Here is a 20374-nt window from a genome sequence, read left to right as displayed (position 1 = left end):
TCTAATGATTTTTACAAATAATTCTAACAACAGAATAAGCATACTGGAATAGCTGTGGAGGAGGGGGGGGAGGTGGGAGAGAGGAGGAGACAGACGGAGATGAGGGTAAGGGCTTACAGTGCAGGCTCTAGGTGCCTACCTGAGTCAGGCCCTGGCCCAAGCTAGGCTGTCTTTATGACCTGTCCCTGCCTGTGTCCTCATTTGTGAAACAGAAGGAGTTGTCATGAGGAATACAAGGAAAAATATATGGAAACTTCTTGGAACAGACTTTGGCCAACAGTTAAGCATGTCAGTTAGGAGAGGGGTCTGACCTTCTCTTCCAGTGGCATGACAAGGATGCCCCCTACTTTGAGAAGACTCTTCATGTACTCTTCATGCTCTTTCTGCACACCAGCCCCACAGTACACACGATCGTACTGAGAACAATCTGGAGAAATCTCCAGGCAATTGCCAGTAACAAAGGAAGGTTCACAGAAGTCAAATCTAAAAGCAAAAAATGTTTTCTGTAACTGAATATATCACATTATAGCAAGTCTCTATAGTAAGTCTACACTAACCACAGGTTATGTTTTCCTTGAACAACCTTATAATGACATAATACAACTGACAGAGCCAGAAGATGGAAGTCAGACCTCCAAAAAGAATATTATTCATAAACAGAACCCTAGAAATTCCAAACAATATATTATGAAAGTGAATGTCATAAACATAATATAGACTTAAATCATCTAACCTCCAATCATCACTGTCTTTGCTCTGTTTTTATAAAACATTACCTTATTTAAGATCTACTAAAACCGGGCGCCTGGGTGGCTCAGTTGGTTAAGCGACTGCCTTCGGCTCAGGTGATGATCCTGGAGTCCCGGAATCGAGTCCCACATCGGGCTCCCTGCTCAGCAGGGAGTCTGCTTCTCCCTCTGACCCTCTTCCCTCTCATGCTCTCTATCTCTCATTCTCTCTCTCTCAAATAAATAAATAAAATCTTAAAAAAAAAAAGAAAAGAATGAAATCTTTAAAAAAAAAAAGATCTACTAAAACCAAGTGAAATGAGGGGCACCTGTGTGGTTCCGTCGGTTAAATGTCCCACTCTTGGTTTCAGCTCGGGTCATGATCTCAGGGTCGTGAGATTGAGCCCAGTTCTCATCAGGCTCCACACTCAGTGTGGAGTCCGCCTGAGATTCCCTCTCCCTCTGACCCTCCCCCACACTTGTGTGCACATGCACACGCTCTCTCTCTCTCTCTCTCTCAAATAAATAAATCTTTAAAAAAATAAAATATAAAAACAAGTAAAATGAAAGAAAACTACATCTGGTGTTTCTAAAAATGTTAAACCCTAAAGTAAGAACTTTAATGCCTTATTTAAAAATGGAAAGAGAGGGGCGCCTGGGTGGCTCAGTCGGTTAAGCGTCTGCCTTCAGCTCAGGTCATGATCCCAGGGTCCTGGGATCGAGCCCCGCATCGGGCAGGGAGCCTGCTTCTCCCTCTCCCACTCCCCCTGCCTGTGTTCCTGCTCTCGCTATTTCTCTGTCAAATAAATAAATAAAACCTTTTTTTAAAAAAATGGCAAGAGGTAGTTATATATACTATTTAAAGACAAATGCAACAATTCTGTTTTAGAAACCATTAGGTGATAAATTGTTATCTGTGTTGGAAACATGAAAACTGGGCAAAATGAACATTCTATTTCCTTCTCTTATTATATTGGTGAAAAATTACCTTTCCCTGGTATATAGTTAAAAAACCTAAAGCCCTCAAAAGCACAAAATATTTAAAAAATAATTAGAACAACTATGCACATACCCCTGATTCTCCTCCCAAAGTTGAATCATGTTTGCTGGTATATGAACGCTAATGAACTTATGTCTCCCATCTAATCAAAAGTTTAAATTATATTTCACACAGCAACCCAAGGGTAGTATTTGATCTTACTTGTCAAAGCTGTCACTGGTTCTAATGAAGAAGTCCAGCTTCTGCTTTGCATATTCTATTACATCCGAATGGAGTTCAACTCCATGGTTCACACCAAAAGGACCTAAAATGTTCCAGAATAAGAAAACTTTTAGAACTAGCGCAAGAACTCTTACTCTTTATTTTATCAACTACAATGCACCAGATTTAGCATGTATAGTTACATGAAAAAATTCACAAGGTTTTGAGGTCTTATCACATTATTGGACCTAAATCACCCAAGCTAATCTTTAAATATGCAGGGTAGACTATGCTCACCACATTGTAAATACTTGTTTCTTTGACACTACCCATGTCACAGCTTTCTAAAGCCTGGGTCGCTCTGCTCTCAAAGATGTAAAAAAGGCCAAGATCTGCAACCAAGAATTCAAGATCTCACTAATGAATTAAAAAAGAAAAACGTTATTTCCAAATGAAACTGGACTCAGGACTGTGTTCCAAAAGGTCGCCCAAACACTCAGACATGGACACAAATAGCTTTCGATCCTCATTAAAATAAAACTGTTTTTAACAGTGGTGCCTGAGTGGCTCAGTCGGTTGAATGTCCGACTCTTAATTTCAGCTCAGGTCATCATCTCAGGGTCATGGGACTGAGCCCCAAGTCAGGCTCTGTGCTCAGCATGGAGTCCGCTGCAGATTCTCTCGCATCCTCTACCCCTGCCCCTTCCCCCACTCACACACGTGCATGTGCTCTCTCTCTCTCTCAAACAAAATAAACAAATAAAACTATAACCAAGTCACAATGAAACATTTTTTATATCAAAGGAAATTTATCAATAATTGGAAATAAAGCTGTAAGAAAAGTTACAAGCCCACTTAACAATAAAGGTGTTCCCTCTGTATAAAGCTGCCTTTAGATGAGATCTATTGACACAGACAGCTTAGGTGATTCTCTCTGCTGTGGGAATTCATTTATATGAAGGTCAAAAACAGGCAACACTTATTTGTGACGATGGAGAACAAAAGGGTGCTCTCCTTTCTGGAGGGGGAGGGACAGCATGAGAGCTTCTGGGGTGCTGGTTCTACTCCGTACCTTGTTCTGGGTGGTGCCTGCACGAAGGTGAATACTTACATAAAAATTCACCAAGCTCCACACCTCAACCTTGTTCATTTACTACAGGTTAACTTACACAGCCATTTTTTTAAATGTCTCCATGTGAAAATCAACAGGGCATGTAAAACTTTATTTACTAGACAGATATACTGAAGTCACAGTGCAGCACTTAACCCTACAGTCCAACAGAAATACTGGAAAATAAGCAACCATCTGTGTACCCACATCTTGATATTTTGCACTTGGGCTTACCTGGTCCCCCGACAGCACGACACCCACCCCAGGCCAAGGCTTCCCTCTCCTCGACCTGGACAGCTCACCTGAGGCTCTCTTCTCTCAACATCTGCTGCTGCTAAAACATTCTCATTAAAACACACCCTACCTGAGAAGTCACATTTTCACTATTTACAACATCAAATCCAAATTACCTAATTTCAAGACCCTCTGCCAAGTCACTGACTTCCATCCCACTGCCCTCTGGCTAGCAGCACGTGCCAGAAACCAAGAAAACCTTTACTTTCCCACTCATCATAGTTTCATTAGCCCCTCACCCTTTATCAAAACCTATTAAGCAGTTAATTCTCATAAAGGATCCAGGACATAGTTCCTACCCCCAAGAAGCTTAACACCAAATACAGTAATAACACAGAGCCCCTGACTCACCCCAATAAAAAGATGACTAAGAGGGGAGGGAGGGCACGGGAGGAGTCAGGACTGAGACATCAAGGGCATGGCACTGAAGCCAGACCGCAAGCCCCCCCCCTTCCCCCGCCGCAGGAGGGCACTCCACTCCCTAATCACACAGCACTTCAGGTTAGCTGCACAGGAGTGCAGCAGAAAAGGGATAAAGTTCAGGGCCAGGCAGAAAGGCAGTTGGGTTTAAAAAAGAGTCAGATGAAAGACTCCAGACCTCCCATCTGCAGGCAATGGGAAGCCAAAATGGTCTTCAGCTCTGGAGTGATGTGCATGAAACAACATTAAAGGCTGAGTAAACTGGAGAGGGAGGCCCAGAACACGTGGTATCCAGAGATATCAGCCAGTGCGTGCAGCCTCCTCCCTGCAAATGCAAGATGTCTATCCGTGAAAGGAAACTCTCCATTCACCTCCTTCAAATACATCACAGCAGTACAAAGTATCCACTGCAACCCCCAAAAAAGCTTCCCTTCCTTTAGATCTCTCCCCACCCCACCGTCTAATTACATTCCCAGCAAACAGGGGACTCAGAGAAGAGAAGCTGTTTATAATTTCTAGGGAATGTCAAGTGCAACAGGTCACCTCAGGCTTACTGTAAGAACTGAGCATCTCAGTTCTTTTCAAAAGCATTTCTAACCTAGTCAATTTGATATCCTAGCCCCCTCTCTGCCAAGAGCATCTCATCCTTAGCTCCCCCAATTTCTCTGCTCCACTGAATTACCTTTCACTAATTCCAGAATGATACATCACCTGGGCTCTTCACAAAGCAGGCTTAATCCGAAACAAATTAAGTTCAAAAAGCTTTTAGCTTTAAAAAACAAACCTAAAAATCTGAGGATAGCAATCTATAGCCTAAGTTAAATGATCAGTCTCAAAACTTCACCAAATTCCGAAGTCTATGAACTTATAAAGAACCAAAAACTTCATTCCATACCCACAAAAATCAACTGTCACTGCTAAGATTTTCTGTAACAACCACAAGGAAACAATGTTGTGGTGCACCTGTAGTCTGGATGCCACCCTCCCTCACAGATGCTACAGCAGCCCCAGCCCTACTTCCTCTTCAGAGAAATTTTTAAAAGGACAGGTCAGCCCCTGTTACTCCTCTGGCAAAACTGTTCTATCTCAGAGTGAAAACAGACACCTAAACCCTCAATTATCTGATACTGTTCTTTCAATAACAAAAATGCCAATCCCCATGTGTAGTCTCACAACTTATTTGGGAAAAGAGACAAAACCTGTGAAATCCTTCCCATCCCTGGAATTCATTTACAAAGAACAATTTGCAGGCATTAACTCTTTGAGCGTTAAAACAAAACAAACCAAAACTGCTTGGAAGAACTTTAACTTCAGTCTCAGTTTATAGACAGAGTGACAAAGCAGGCCGGGTGATCGTATTAAACAAGAAATCACTGTAAGGCTCCGATTTACACAACCCTCTTGGTCCTCTGTTATCCAGAAGGAGGGTGTGCTGAGCAGACAGTGGAGGTACAGGTGGGAGGGGGTAGGGAACAGAAGGGGTCCCTCCAGAAAACTTGGAGCCCTCCCTTCACCAGCCCACCCAATGACTATGTATAAACCACAGCGGACAACTGCTCAGAAGGCAATCAGACGACACTGCCAGCAGACTCTCTTCTCCTGCACCATGAGACAGATGGTGCTCTGCCCCACTCTGTCCAGACTTACCTAGAATGAGCCCCACCATGGAGCTGAGGTAGCCAGTGCCGCTGCCCAGGTTCAAGAAGGAGAGCCCCGGCTGCAAGTCCAGGGCCTCCATCACTTCCGAGTAGATGCACGGAGCCGAGAGGTGGATGTTGCCATGCTTCCAAGCCAGGTCTTTATAAGCATTTTCTTTAAATTCTTCAAGATAATAATCTGCACGATCAATAGCTCGGAAAGCCTGCTCGACCAGCTCAGTCCGGATGTACTGTGCTTCTTTCAAATTGTCTATTAGCTCATCATTGTCTTCACCAGCACTCACAGCACCTCCCATCTTCAAGATCTCTCTTAGGCAACACTGCAATTAAAAATGTTTTTAAAGAGCTATTTACATTAAAGGTAAGAGCACAGCAGTTAAAGTTCTAATAACATGCCAATTTCAAATTCTGAATTCTGAAAATACCACAGATGGAATATATTTGGTCAGCACCCACCTACCCCACCCCACCCCCGCTAAATTCAGAAGGAAAAAAAAAAGTTAAATATGAAATTCCATTATATCCATCCAGAAGTTTGTAATTTACAATATCAAATGAATTCAAATGAACTTGAGGTACCTAATGTGTATTTGACAACTGAAAACATCATTAAAGTAGGAACTCAGTATTTTAAGTCGTCAATCTACAAAATCGGGTATTTAGGATTAAAATTATCTGCCTTAACAGGGATATATTCACATATGGCAAAGTCAATGGATATAAGCATAAAAAGAATACAGATATGTCTAGAAAATCACACTAATATCAACTTCTCTTTGAATATTTCAAGCGCTACAGATCACTTTTGATAAATCTTTAAAAGCAAAAAAATCAAATAAAGATAAACAACAAATACTATAAAGTTATTGTTTATTTGAAATTCAAAATTAACTGGTGTCCTAAATTTTACCCAACAACTCTACACCCCCACATACACATCGGGTCAAGGAATCCATTCAACCCGTTCATTTGGATATTCGGATGTACAAATTTCAGGCAAAAATACCACTAACAAAACTCTTACACGATAGGACATTTTATTGTAACAAATACAAAATCTGTTTTCAGGCTACAGCTGCTCCAAGAACTCCTACACCCCCTTTGAAAGTATATTTTACACAACCTTTCTACCTCTTTAACAATAAAAGGTACATTGCTTACCTTCTTCCCAACTGCTTTCAAGAAGAAAAAGCAACAGTGTGAACCCTTCTGAGCCACCTGCTAACATACAATGTGCCTCCATCTAATTCACATGGACCTCATCTTCATGACCATAAAAATATCTTCTCCAATTTTATACCTACCCCATGTAACTCTTTCGGAAAGAATGATTTTACTTCACACAAAATGGTAATGTTTTACAAAACATCTGATGTAAATTGTTGGGAAAAAACAAAAAACACCAGACTTCACAAAGACTGATACATTTTCTGATTCAGGACAACTTCCATAATAACATACTATATTATTTTTACATATTTTACTATATTTATTATTACAAAGTTTATCCTTGCTTTCCCCCTCACAATCCTCTGGATTTCTAACAGCAGAATGAGAAGCATAAATACTGAGGGAAGAGATTCCATACACATATCCCGTGCACACTACTGGCAATTGTGGTGGGAGAGGTTTTCCCAGGAATAAAAATAAATGAACACATGATAAATCTTCAGCTCTCACAACAAATACACAAAATATGTAAAACACAGGGCTTAGTATAAATGCTCTAACATTTCACGGTTGGAACAGTTCATCTTCATCATCAAGATTTTAGAGCTGAATATTATACTTTCCACATCACCAGGATGGTCCAATTACTAGCTTTTCACGCCATTTCAAGATGTTTTGGAGCCCTAGTAAGGTTATGGTCCACAGTCAGTGAACTTAGCCGACTGGATAAAGTGCTAATGAGGTCAAGTTTAATCTTCAATAAGCCACTTAGTTCTGAGGCTACAGTCTACATCCCAAGTCTAGGACAGTCATCTTATAATTTAGGTCACTGCTTAAAAGTGGAGTTGCGTTTGCTGCCTAAAGGTCTATTTAGGAAAAGGGCTGGAAACCACGCATCTTTCATGGTGGATCTAATTCTGTTCCTAATGTTCTACCATTCTAGCTCAATACCATCATTCTAACTTCAGAAAGCAAACACTAACTAGATATTGGACACATTTTATTTTCTACTATGTAATCTATCACTTATTTCCAACTTCGCCTCACTCTGAAAGTTTATTCATATACAAAAGCTAGCATTTTAGTAAAAAGAGCTACAATCTTTACAGGCACCACCCGCCCGTCACAGGAGTTCATGTTAACTTCACAACATACTGAGGCAAATTGGGACCGAGCAGCTATTTTGCTCATGATCACACACCAGTGCATGAAGAGAAGGCTAGAATTCAAACCCAGGACTGTCTAGCCAAAGGCTTATGTCCTCAAATTCTCAAAGGGAAAACATTCTTTAACACAACATGTTGGTAATCTTTGCCCCAAATGACAGGCTACATAACTATGCGGTAACCCCCTGTTGCCGCTGGTAGGATGCGTGTGACCATCTACAGGGTTGAGAATATTAACTTTGTCTGGTCATCTACCACTCCCTCACAGTGGATACAATCACTGCTTATTCCTGACCACCCCTGTGACTGGTCATAAGACCACCCAAAAACACCAACAACAGATTCAAAGATATCCTTGCCAAACCAAATATGGACCTATAATCTAGTCAAATCCAATTGTTCAAAGTAATGAGAAATCATTTCTGGATGCTGTACTTGATTATACTTTGCAATCCCCAATATAGGTCACTACTCTGGGGTAACGCCAACAGGACCTCCTTAGTCTCATAATGCTCCAAAACCAACTGCCAGAACACAGTGAGGAAGACAGCTAAGCAGCAACAGGCATGGGAGGGTCTCATGACGGACAGCCAAGGAGGCCATAGCTGGGTCAACACAGCCTGAGGCCACGATAATGGGGGTGTGCAGTTCCAATCTACACTGGGTTTGTCAGACTCCACACGGAGGGCCATATTCCAACCTGATATCACTTCTTAATGGAAATATGGACAAGGTAATTTTATGTGGAAAAAGGGCTGGGGGAAAGGACCCTGTGGTGTCAGCCCTGAAAGGTTTGTCTTTTTTGTAATGCAAGGGCCTGACTTAAGTTTTGATTGGTGAGGAATATACACTTTGCCTCCTGTCACTCAACTCCATGAAGAACCAGGCCTTTGTTTGAGATCAGATCTTAGTTGATTTCCCTAACAGACCTTTAGGGCCACTTGTCTTTTCTCTTCCCATGCTTTACATTCCCTCTTTTGTTTTATACTCCCCAATAAAGAGCAAGCCTGAGAAGTCCTAGGCTCCCACACTCAACCCCAATACAAGCAGAAACCCAGGCCTATGCTCCCTAGAGCTCTCTCTTCCCCGTCTCACTGTGTGGCCCCAGGTATGCTATAAAATTTCCAGGTTCTGTAAGTAATAAACCTTTATTTTTTTCAGTTTCCTGATGGTTGTTGCTGAAAGGTGTCTTGCAATCATAATAACCACAGGGGCCGGTCCAACCACATTGGTTAAAAGAAAACAGAAGCAAACCACACCTCCTGCTGGCAGAATAATGAAAGAAACACTTATCTTAAAAACTAGAACACTTGCTAGGAATACATATAGAGGGATTTTTTTCAAATACTTGAAAGGCTGCCATGTATATACTATTCCTGGAGCTGATAAAAGCTGGATCCGTGGAACACATTAGATGAAAATAATTTCTACTAAACACAGAAAAGCTTTCTAACAACTAGAATTCCAAATACTGAACTGTTCTTAGAACCTCGACAGCCTGTCACCCCCAGGGATGTCCCAGGTTAGGTACAAGCTGAGGTGGGGCCAGGAGGCCTAGGCACTGACCCCATCACCTCAGAGGTCCCCTCTCATTCCACCTCTAAAGCTCTATTTCACCCAAGCCCAGCCACAAGTTCTGAGTTGTTTGCAGAAACCTGGCTTCACTAATTCTTGATTGACAGTCTACTCAACACCCAAAACGGAGTTGTTTACTTCGGCCACTCCTCTGCCAAAAGAAAGAAGAAAACTATTACAGGCTCGTGATGAACAAAGGGGATAGGCAAAGATTTAGGTAACTTTTCTGAGGGGAAACGCTAGAGCACACATCAACTTGGGAGGCACATCCCATGGAAAAAAACGGAACACGGGCACCAAGCCCAGCCAAGTTCTTCTTCCCCAACTATAGACCTTTTTCAGACGCCTGAAGTTAAGTCCCAGGGTTCTGTGCCAATTCTTAATATCCCCAAGGCTTGGAAGGGCAAATATCTTTATGGTTCTTTTTGTTTGTTTGTTCGTTTAGAGAGTAATCTCTACATTCAACATGGGGCTTGAACTCACAACCCCAAGATCAAGACTGATCACCCGACTGAGTCAGCCGGGTGCCCCTAGACTGTCACCTTCTGAAAAGGTCCAAGGTAGAATTTGTTTTAAACGTTGATAAGTCTTGACTTGCCTCAGAACTGCAAACGTTTCCTACTTAGTAAGCTAGGGACAAACTGCATGTCTGTAGAGTCAAGTACATCCAAGGGTGCAAGCAACGGGCACTAGAAGAGAGACCTCCGGGAGGCTCTGGAACGCTGGAGGGCAAACCACAGGGCGCACCCGGGACAACCCCCCAGCGGAGCGCAGCAGGGGAAAGGGGACACGTTCTTGGAGGAGAGGCGCCCTGGGTGGGTTGGGGGATTGGGGGGAGAGACGCAGGAGGGGGAACCCCGGGGGCGGGAGGGGGAGACGCGGGGAGGGGGGGCTGAGGAACGCTGGTGGGGAGAAGGGAGGAAGGGGGAACGCCAGGCGGGGCGGAAGGGGGGGGAGTCGCCGGTTGGGGGAAATGAAGGGGGTTAGGCGGGGAGAGGATGGGAGGACGCCGGAACGGAGGGGGACGCCCCCCGGAGGAAGGGTCCAGGCGCTCGGGACCGGGGGAAGGGAGGGTAGACAGGAGGGAGGGGTCCGTGGGGAGACGCCGCCGCCCGCCAAAGGCTGGGCCGAGGGCGGCGGCGGTGGCGGCTCTACCTCCGGGCTCGGCCGGCCCGCGAGATCGGGCTGCCTAAGCCGCGACCTGGAGCTCCTCGGGCGCCCCTCGCCCGTCCGCGGCCCGGCTGCGCCTCCCCGACCTCTGCCGCCGTAAACATCCGCCGCCCCACTGCGCCTGTGCGCGCAACGGCCTGACTGCGCGTGCGCCCGGGCCTGGCGCTTAAAGGGGCAACGGCGCTGCTGGTGGGCCCCGGTGAGGTCCCTGCCCGCGACTCCCCCGCCCTCCGCCCCCCCCCCCCCCCCACCGCGGACTGACCGCGAGGCGCGTGAAAGGACAGAGACGCAGGGCCGGCCCTGCACTCTTCGGGGGTATTGGAGGGGCAGGGGTCAAATAACAGCAGCAGGTGAGGGTTATGACTTCCACGCACCACCCAGAGCCGGGACCAAGCGAGGAAGGGTTACGAAAACCCTGTGTGATGGACAGTAACTCAGGGAAGTGGCTACTCTGGCCTGGGTGACACGGAAGGGACATTCGAGCTAAGGTGCGTAGGACAAGAAGGATCCAACCGTGCCAAGAGAGGGTCCAATGGCTGCAGACCAGGGAGAGCGGAAGTGGGCAGGACCCACCCGCCCTGTACACATCTGAAAGGAAGCCGTAGCAAGCAGCCCCCCACCCCTACTCGGCTTCAGTAGGCTGCCACCTCCTACACCTGAGTCTGGGCAGACGCTTCACCTCCCTTCCGGCCCTCAGCAGAGAAACACGGAGTTCGAGTAGACCCCATCTAAGCTCTGCCCCACAAAGTGAACCGTGAAGCCATAGTAGTCTCCACAACAGACAATTGGAGACATCTCAAATGACACAAAGACCCACCATCGTGGATTCTCAAGGTTTTCGTTCCTAGAAGATGATGGAGTTTGGGCAAGGGGGCGGACTGGTACAATTTCTTTGGGTCCTAGCAAAGAGAACTGTTTTTGAATAATATGAATAGGAATACTATAAAAAGGAACGTTATGCAGATATGAACTTCCTGACTCCACGGGAGGAAGGAGGAGAACCCTACCTCTAGGAGGAGAACACTGCTGGGTGGGTGATGTGCTGGGTGGCAAGAGGATGTGGTTGCAGATCCTACAGACCTGGAGGAGCCAAGGTATGTGTGCACCCACATGTGTGTCCCACACAGAGAGTGCAGAGTAGGAGTGTGTCTGCTTTGTTTGTCTCAAGGTGAGTCAGGGTTGTCCTAGTGAAGCAGACCAACCTAAGCCTCGGTGCCTTGTGGGACGCCACATAGGAGGCCAAGCCCCTGAGGGTTGAAGTTGGACCCGATCTCAAAACAGGGAAGTTGTGCTCGACAGCATCATGCTTTAGATGTTGACCAGGCACATGGCCCCTGCTCAGGCTGCCCTCCGTGTGAGAACAGTCTGAGATACCTTCGCTGGACATCAGTCAAGATCATTCTGCATCTCAAAAGTGACCTTGTGGTTCTGTGTCCAGGTCCTCGATGCTGCCTCCCCTCACCAGCCCCAGTCAGCCTGGGACCTGTCCCCTTCTGCCACCTGCATGCCACATGTCCCTTTGTGAACTGCCTGCCCGGCCTACCCAGTAAACTTTGTGAAATTCTACCCCAGTCTTCCTTTCGCTTCAGCCCAACCTCACCTGTGGTTTTCCATATGACCTTTTAGCAACAGAACCCTTTCTTTGAACACAGTCTTAGAAGCCACCCCATCTACAAACAGCTACAAGCACTGCTGCTGTGGAGGAAAGGGCTTGCCACCAATCTCCTGACCTTGACACTGACTCTCAGAGTCCTTCCTACCTGCGTACCTTTGCTTATCTGTGACAGTTTCAAATTACAGAGGTCCTAGAGCCATCCTTGGCCCTCTCGCCACTGTCTACACCCTCCATATACTCCACCCTGTCTAATCCCTGTATCTCTCACCTCTCACCAGGATAACGTCTTCACTGACCTGCGTACCCTCTCACCACCCCTCCCTCCCTGGGCTCTGCCAAATGGTCTTCCTAAAGCACGGTCTGATCACATCAGGCCTCTAGACCTTCCCTTAAGACCCATCTGCTTGCCTCTCCAAGGTGATTTCCCCCACCCCCCATGTCAGCTCCACCATCCATATACCATCAGTATTAATCTTTGTAGAGTGTCACAGTAAGCACTTTACATGGGTTATTTCCGTAACGTAGATACTAATATGATCTCTGAGAATGAGAAGAGCGGTCTCTGACATTGGGAGCTGGCCTGGCGCTCACAGCAAGGCCATGGATTCTCCTGTTGGACATGGACCATCTTGCAGAGGCACTCCATTGTGATACAGTGAGACAAAATGTCATAATCGTGCCCAAGCACAGACCAAAACAAGCTCCCTGAGTCACCCACAGAAATTCAGACAAGCTCTCTTCCAGCCAATAGCAGCGACCCCTGCTCTTTCATCAGTTACAGATGAGCCTCCCTCTGCCCTGCCCTTCTAACAGATAATCACTTATTGAGATGTCCCTGCTTCCTGACAACATCCAATCCACTCAGTTTCCCTGTCTGTCAAATGGAGGTGTCAGTGCCCTGCCAAAGGCCACCAGACACACCCAGAATTGGATGAGCTTGTATGCCTTGTTCCGTGAGTGGGATGCACACCATGGGGGGCTGGGGGGTGTCTCTAACAGGTGTTGGGAAGAATAACTGAAGGGTATGGGCTTGGGTTGGGGATGTGTGGGCCGCTCGTGGTTGGCATATCTGGAGGAGGAGTCCCAAGGCAAAGGGAAGGTCGTGCAGAGGCCTGAGGTCAGGGTGTACCTGGGTACTTGTGGCTGGAGCTGCATGCAGTGGGTTGTGTTGTTATCTTCAAAGTGCAGTATGAAGACTTCCTTTAGTTAAGATAGCCCTTTAAAAAAATGTTTTTTATTGTGGTAATATATAGATAACATAAAATTTACCATTTTAGCCACTTTTAAGTGTACAGTTCAATGGCATTAAGTACATTTCTTGTTGTTGTGCAACCATCACCACTATTCATCTCCAGAATTTTTTTCATCATCTCTAACTGAAATGTGCCAAGAAACTCTGAAACTCTGACCAAGATGGACTGAACTTGCTCTCATGCCTGAGACAACCAAGAAATGGACTAATATGTGAGGCAACAGTTCTCAGAACCTGGACATTGTGCAACAGAGCTCAGTGACTCCTGAGAGACGAGAAACCAACGGGCTGAGCCCTTACAGTTGCCTCATCTCACCACTGCTAGTGTCTTCAGGCTGCAGGGCAGGCAGGGGGATCCCACGCAGAGCAAGGTGGCTGGAAGTCCCAGGGCAGAGTACAGGTGGGGAGAAATTTACAGAGAGGACTTGGGAACCTGCAGCCACTCCCCATCAAGTGTTCAGTAGAGAACTGATCCGCATATGTGTGTGTGCAGAAACAACCCAAAGCCAGGGAAAGAACTGTCCAAAAGGGTCACACTGCCATGGTTGCACGAGGCAGAGAGTGGTGTCGGTTACCAGCAGCCACACTGGAAAAACTCCTGGTTCATGGAACAGTTGGAAGAGTACGCAGAAGGGTCTTGCCTCGGGAGTGAGTTACAGCTCACCCCAGACTGATCACTGCTCAAACCCCACCTAACATATCAGAAACAGATCTGAAAGGATCCAAATATTTCCTGGCCACTGTGTCCCAGAGCAAAGCTCAAGAATATTTACAAGAATACAAAATGCCCAACACTCAACAAGGTAAAATTTACAATGTCTGGCATCCAATCTAAAATTGTCAGGAATATAAAGAAGGAGGTAAAACAAGGAGTTAAGTGCAGACACAAAGGTTACATAAAGAGACCCAAATATAACTTCCAGAAATAAAAATTACAGTGTCTGAGTTGAAAAATACAGTAAATGGTATTAGCAGCAGATTGGATGTTGCTGAAGAAAGGGTTGAAGACACAGCAGCAGGAACTACCCCAAATAATATGTGAAGAGAAAAGAGAATAAATTAACAGCATCAATGGCGCCTGTGGGGCAACCTCGTGTGGCCTGACACACATGTAATGACTGTCGCAGAAAGAAGGGACATAAGCTGGGATGAAAAGAAATAGTGGAGAAAATGCTGGATCTTTCCTAACTTGATGAAAACCCTAACCCTCAATGAACCCCAAGCACAGGAACATGAAGAAAAGTACCAAGGCACAATATAATCAAATTGCTCAAAACCGATGATAAAGAGGAAAAATTTAAAACACCCAGAGAACAAAGATATTTTACAAACAAAGGAATCAAGAGTAGGAGGATGGCAGATTACAAGTGGCCACAATGACCACCAGGCGTCGCCCCAGGCCGTGGTTGCATTGAGAGGCTCCAAACCATCCTCCAAAAAGGGAAGAAATCATTCTTCCTCCTCATAAGCCATTTGTAGGCAGCAAGTGGAATTAGCCAGTTCTCAGACATGCCTCACACTTCTCTGCTATTCCTACTCTGCAGGTGAGCGCAGTTTGATGTTATCTGAAAGTATTGGTGAACTCCAGTGTATTTGTATCATAAAATGATTGAGAAGGGAATCTAAAAAATAATTTCTTGTCTTAAAACAAACCACTTTAATAAAAAGTTAGTAATGCGTGGGAAGAGTTCTGTGATGGCTAATTTTGTGTGTCCATTTGGCTAGGCTATGGTGCCCAAATGTTTGGTCAAACACCAGTCTAGATGTTCCTCGGAGGATATTTTTTGGATGTGATTAACATTTAAATCAGCAAACATGGAGTAAAGCAAATTACCCTCCATAATGTGGGTGGGTCTTATCCAAGCACTTGAGGCACTAAGAGCAAAGCCTAATAACATTCCCCAGGGAATGAGGAATTCTGCCTCCAGACGGCCTTTGGACACCAGACTGCAGCATCAGCTCTTCCCAGGTCTCCAGCCTGCCCCATGCTCTGCAGGTATCAGATTTAGCCACCACTACTGAGTGAGCCAATCCCACAAAATAAATCCCCCCCCACCCCACTTCCTGTGTGTGTGTGTCTGTGTGTGTGTATTTTATATACATAGGACACAAAGAAGTAGTGTCAGACCAGGGTCCAGAGGCCTGCCCACAGGGTACCTGGGATGGAAGAGGAGCTGACACCCACATTTCTTTTCTTTAGAGATGGAGGGGGGGGAGGGGCAGAGGGAGAGGGAGAGAGAGAATCTTAAGCAAGCTCAACGCGGGGCTCAGTCTCACCACCCTGAGACCACGACCTGAGCCGAAACCAAGAGTCAGAGGCTTACCCAACTGAGTCACCCAGGCGCCACCACCACATTTCTTAGGCTGTGAGTCCTAGGGTTCCAGGGTCCCCTCCCCCTTGGCCAGCCCCTCAGACTCTCCTCCCTAGCTCGTAACTTACAAGAGGAAAGGCTTGAGGGGAGAGCGAGAGTGGGCAGCAGCCTTAGAGAAGAGAGGCCAGTCTGGGAAGACCAAACTCCAGAACTTGGCAGGCCAGACCAGTTGCTAGCAGAGGTGGGAACAGCAGATGTACCCGCTCCTTGGGCACCTAGACTTAGGGGTGCAAACAGGAGGGCCCTGGGTGGTGCCTACAAACCCAGGCCTTACCTGGCAGCTGTGGTCACACGTCAGGTGGCTTGGCAACACACCAGAGGCAGACCTTGGAGCTGGGAGTGGTGGCTCATATAAATGGGGAGATGCAGGAAAGGGGAGGTGAGTTCAAGGGTGTCCTCAGAGTGTCAGGAGATGGTACATGACCTGGGGCCTTGGCCAACGCTTTCTACCCTCTCTCCCTCCCTCCTTCAGTAGATGTGTTGTGGACTCCTTTACAGAGAAGGAAGCTGAAGCACAGAAGCTAGAAGTGACCTGCCTACAGTCCCCAGCTATGAGATGGCCCTGGACTCAGAAAGAGCTACTGTGTCCAAAACCAGGAGCCCCCACGAAGGGGACTTGCCCAACACCCCTACCTCTCGTCCATGCAGCCACCCCGTGCAGATACATTCCCTGTCTGCCACCCCCTCCCCCCCGCCCCACCACGGAACACACATCCTGTACTTGGCTGAGTCTCCCCATGTGGTCTCCTAGGCTCTGTACATAGCTGGGGAGGGAGGTAGCTAGAGACTCTCTGAGGGAACATCTGCTGAGATTTCCCAAACGTGCTGAGCATCTCCCTTGGGCCACACCAGTTCTGACCCTCTACCTTGGCCAGAATAGCACAGCGGCTCTTTGTGACACTCCATGTAAAGGGTGTGAGTGCTTGAACAATGTTTGAAGGTCACCAGTCCTGACTGAGGGTCTCAACATGCAGGGCAGCAGCATCAGCCCCTCCCCCCATACCAATGCGGGGGGCCATTGGGCATCATGACACTGTTGCAAGCTGCCCCAGGACACCCCCCCCCACATGGTTGTGGGGTGAGTTGGTGGTGTCTAGGGAATGGGGTGAGCCCTTGAGGCCTGAAGCAGACCACCGTCATCACAGGCCCCTCTTACTGATGCCTCTGAGGTAGCTTCCCAGGGACCCTGAGCTGGTGGGGAGTGGCAGCATCCAAATGTTTCAGCTGTTTCAGAATGCCCCAGTCTCCACTGTGGTGAATGCACATGTCTCACTTCATATGCCCCTCTTTCTGTGCTGATAAGGAAACTGCAGCAGAGAGAGTCAACTTCTCAGGGCCTAGTCAGTGCAAATGATGGTCCCTAGCCCGTGGCCATTATGAGTGTCATATTCATAGGACACTTTGGGACTGTGAGTCAGGAAGTTTCCCCACTGCTCAAGAATATGGGAGGGTTTGGATTAGGAAAAAGATCCCCCCTCCCCCACACATGCACACATAATTTCTCACTGTCAAGGGGTTCCAAACTCCAGAAAGGCCCCCCCGCCAGATTCAGCACTGCATGAAGGAAATGTGATTGGGGGTCTCTCCCAGTCATCCCAAACCTGCTTTCAGGCCCCACCTCAGACCTCAACTTGGCAGAAATCACAGAGGGCCAGCACCTGGGATGGAGCCAGGCAGCTCGCTGTCATAACCTATGGGAACAGCATGAGGGTACAAATGTGGTAGTGGCTAAGGAATGATCAGGAATGTTCTGGAGACCGTGGTCCCAGTACAAGGACCACGTCTTAGTCCTTTCTGTTACTGACTAAAAATGTATTCAGGGGAAGAAACTGCCTTTAGGAGTCTAGAAAAGGGATCTTGGACAAGCCTAACTGTCCTGTGGGAAACCCCTGGCCAGCTCTAGTGACAGCCCAGCCCAGCGGATGAGGGCAAGGAGAGGCCCCCACAGGGACATGGTCCACCCTGCTTAGCCCTGCAGGCAGGAGGAGCCAGAAAATCGCTGGAGAACCTGTCTCCACCTCAAGGAGGCTTCAGAGTCTGTATCTGGTCCCAGCTACCTTAAGGAATGGTCAGAGCTTCCCAGAAGGAAGTGGTGTCTGCCAGGCCAACTCTCCCAAGACTGGGAGACTTGTCTGTCCACACTGCGCCTGGACAGATTCTTCCTGGTGCCTCCTACCTTCTCCTCTGACTCCTCCGTGCCCACTGGGTCTGACTGCTCCATGGAGCTCAGCTGAGCTGGCACCCCTTCCTCTTCCTGAGGAGAACAGACCCCAGGGGCCAGAGGCCTGGTGTAAATCCTGGCTGCATAGCCAATCCTGTGTGTGACCCTGAGCAGCCTCCTGGGTCTCAGTTTCCTGGGCTGTATGATGGAGACAATCCTAGTGCCTGCACCATGGTGTTCAGAGGTCATTACTTCTCTCCTGTACCTGCTCAGGGCTGGGCCAGGTAGGGTTTTGTGTGGGGTGCCTCGGCTGTGACTGACTGAGCCCTTCCAGGTTTGGTGCCTGATAGCATCTTGGATTATCGAGCTCTGCTTGGGTCTCAAGCAGTAGCCCAGGGGGCATGGTGTGGGACTTCAAAGCACTTCTGCTTGGTCTTCACGATACAGCAGGTGGGCCTCGGGTGGAATCCTTACTGTCTTTACATAAACAGCACCAGGTTTCTCCTTTGCTATTTTGACAACTTCTACAGAGAGAACCGCAACAGAATTAAATACAAGGAAAACATTTTTGACAGTGTGTGAAAGACACGGGCAGAAATGTGTCCAATTTGGCAGAAGGTACCCTATGAACAGCGATGGGTGGGTCCATGAGGGGGTGTTCGCTGGCAGGGTGCTGGGGAGGGAGCTGTACTTTCCTCCTCTACATCCACTCCCACGATCCCACATGGGAAGCAGGGTGGCTCTGTGGGCTTCCCTGCCCCTCCAAATAGACCCCTCATCCTGGAAGTGGCGGACTGGGGATGACCCCACAGGGCTGAGACGGTACCAGCTCCTCCAATTCTGTGGGGCTCCTGGTGTGCCCCTAAGACCTATACTGGCTCAGGAAGCTGCTGCACAGAGTGGCCAGCCCTCAGGAGCCAGAACCAGCCCAAGCAGACACCTCAGTTAGTGGGAGGGGCTCCCTTGGAGCTCAGCAGTTACCATGTCCACACTGCCCCCTATGGTAGACAGGGCATGGCTGGAGCCATAATACATGCATCCCTGCACAGCTAGACACGTAACCCAAATAATAGCCTGTTTTTCCTCAAGTCACACACTGCCCTCATTAGGGCGGCACCCACCGCCCAATGGGTGTTCTGTGGTGACGTTGACATCCGTGTGATGGCCCCTCTTGGTAGCTTGCATGTGGCCATGATCTCTTCAGCCGGGTGACAGCAGGTATCTGGCTGGGCCCAGGGAGGGCCAGGATGGGAGCAGCCAGTGGGCTAATGTGGTCACCTGGGTACATGTCCTGTGGTCTGTGGGATGTCCAAGTGGAGTCCCAGAAAGTGCTAGAACTGGGAAAAGCAGGTTCGGGAGACAGTGCGGCGGTTCTCCGCACGTGGCAGACATGAGCTGTAGGGATGTTGACTCAGGGGAGGGAGGCCAGGATGTGGACTGGGGCAGCCTCTGAGGAGCACACATGGGGACAGCATCCACAGGGGCAGGGGCAGGGTGGGGCAGAAACCAGGAAGGGGCGACAGGCAGATGAAAAGAGGGCCTAGTGGAGGAGAGGGGGAGGGAGCCATAGAAGTTTCCCAGAAGAGGCCAGGCTTCAGAGGCCGGACCACTGTAGACAGAGGCAAAAGAGAGAGGCAAAGACGGCGGGGAGCAGGGGTGGGGACGTGGGTCTGGGGTGCAGCAAAGGTCCCTGGGCAGCTCTCCTCAGGGCCAACTGCCCTCCAAACACACCAGATGCCCCCAGGTGTCCTGGACCCTGTTTGACTCAGACATGGTTTGGAAATGAGGCTCCGAATGTCTAAGAATTTTCCTTTGTCAGGTCAGATGGGAGCTCCAGGTTGGACTTCAGGGCCAGATTCCCAGGGAGGTCAAAGGGGTTGACAGATCAGGTTGAATATGCAAACCTAAGTCTCACCCTGGGAGAGCTAGAGCTCCACCCGACACTGAAGTCTGAAAACAGTGAGCTGCCACAGCAAGACCAAAAAACCAAACACAAGAGTTTAAGCAACAAGGAAAAGAAGAAGGGTGGGGGGAGGAGAAGAGGGGGAGGGGGAGTTCATGCCCCACATAACTGGGAAGCTACGAAGGTGGGCAGCCTTCAAGTACAGCTGGATCCAGGAGCTCTGAAAGGATCACCCTCCTTCCACCTCCACTGTAATCTCCCCATCTCTCAGCTCTGCCTCCCTCCAGAATGTCCAGACTCTCTCCTACTGCAGACGGCTTCCTCCTTGTGGCCCGAAGAGACAGCCTGTGGCAACCCCCATTCCAGCCCACAACCCCACCACCCCCACCACCCCACCCGGTCTGACAACCCCAATGGGAAGACTTCTCTCTGAGCCCAAGGGAAAGTGGTGCATTGCACATGCCCAGTCACGTGGGGAGGGGCAGGGCACTGTGACTTAGACTTCCTAGAACCACACCCTGGGGGAAAGATGTTGGTTCCACACGTGGTATCAAGAAGAGCCCCAGATGGAAGAGTCC

At 48.1% G+C, this 20374-nt stretch overlaps 1 protein-coding gene across 4 annotated transcripts; it reads right to left on the bottom strand.

Annotated features, from left to right (window-relative positions):
* Positions 1-273: 273 nt before the first annotated feature.
* On the bottom strand, positions 274-10606 carry PCMTD2 (protein-L-isoaspartate (D-aspartate) O-methyltransferase domain containing 2). 4 transcript variants are annotated; one of them, XM_035728973.1, is made up of 6 exons: positions 10479-10603; positions 9922-10012; positions 6574-6630; positions 5402-5732; positions 1930-2032; positions 274-483 (listed from the first exon to the last, which is right to left on the bottom strand). In XM_035728973.1, the coding sequence occupies exons 4-6, from the start codon at positions 5706-5708 to the stop codon at positions 294-296; spliced, it is 600 nt and encodes a 199-aa protein (XP_035584866.1). In that variant the 5' UTR covers positions 5709-5732; positions 6574-6630; positions 9922-10012; positions 10479-10603; the 3' UTR covers positions 274-293. The 4 variants fall into 4 exon arrangements, with proteins under 4 accessions (XP_035584866.1, XP_035584865.1, XP_035584867.1 ...); XM_035728972.1 differs by lacking the exon at positions 6574-6630; XM_035728974.1 differs by lacking the exon at positions 9922-10012 and having other exon boundaries at positions 6574-6633; positions 10479-10579.
* Positions 10607-20374: the final 9768 nt, after the last annotated feature.

The sequence above is a fragment of the Zalophus californianus genome, chromosome 8 (genome assembly GCF_009762305.2).
Source record: "Zalophus californianus isolate mZalCal1 chromosome 8, mZalCal1.pri.v2, whole genome shotgun sequence".
NCBI lineage: Eukaryota > Metazoa > Chordata > Mammalia > Carnivora > Otariidae > Zalophus > Zalophus californianus.
This window is presented reverse-complemented; position numbering and strand designations above follow the sequence as displayed.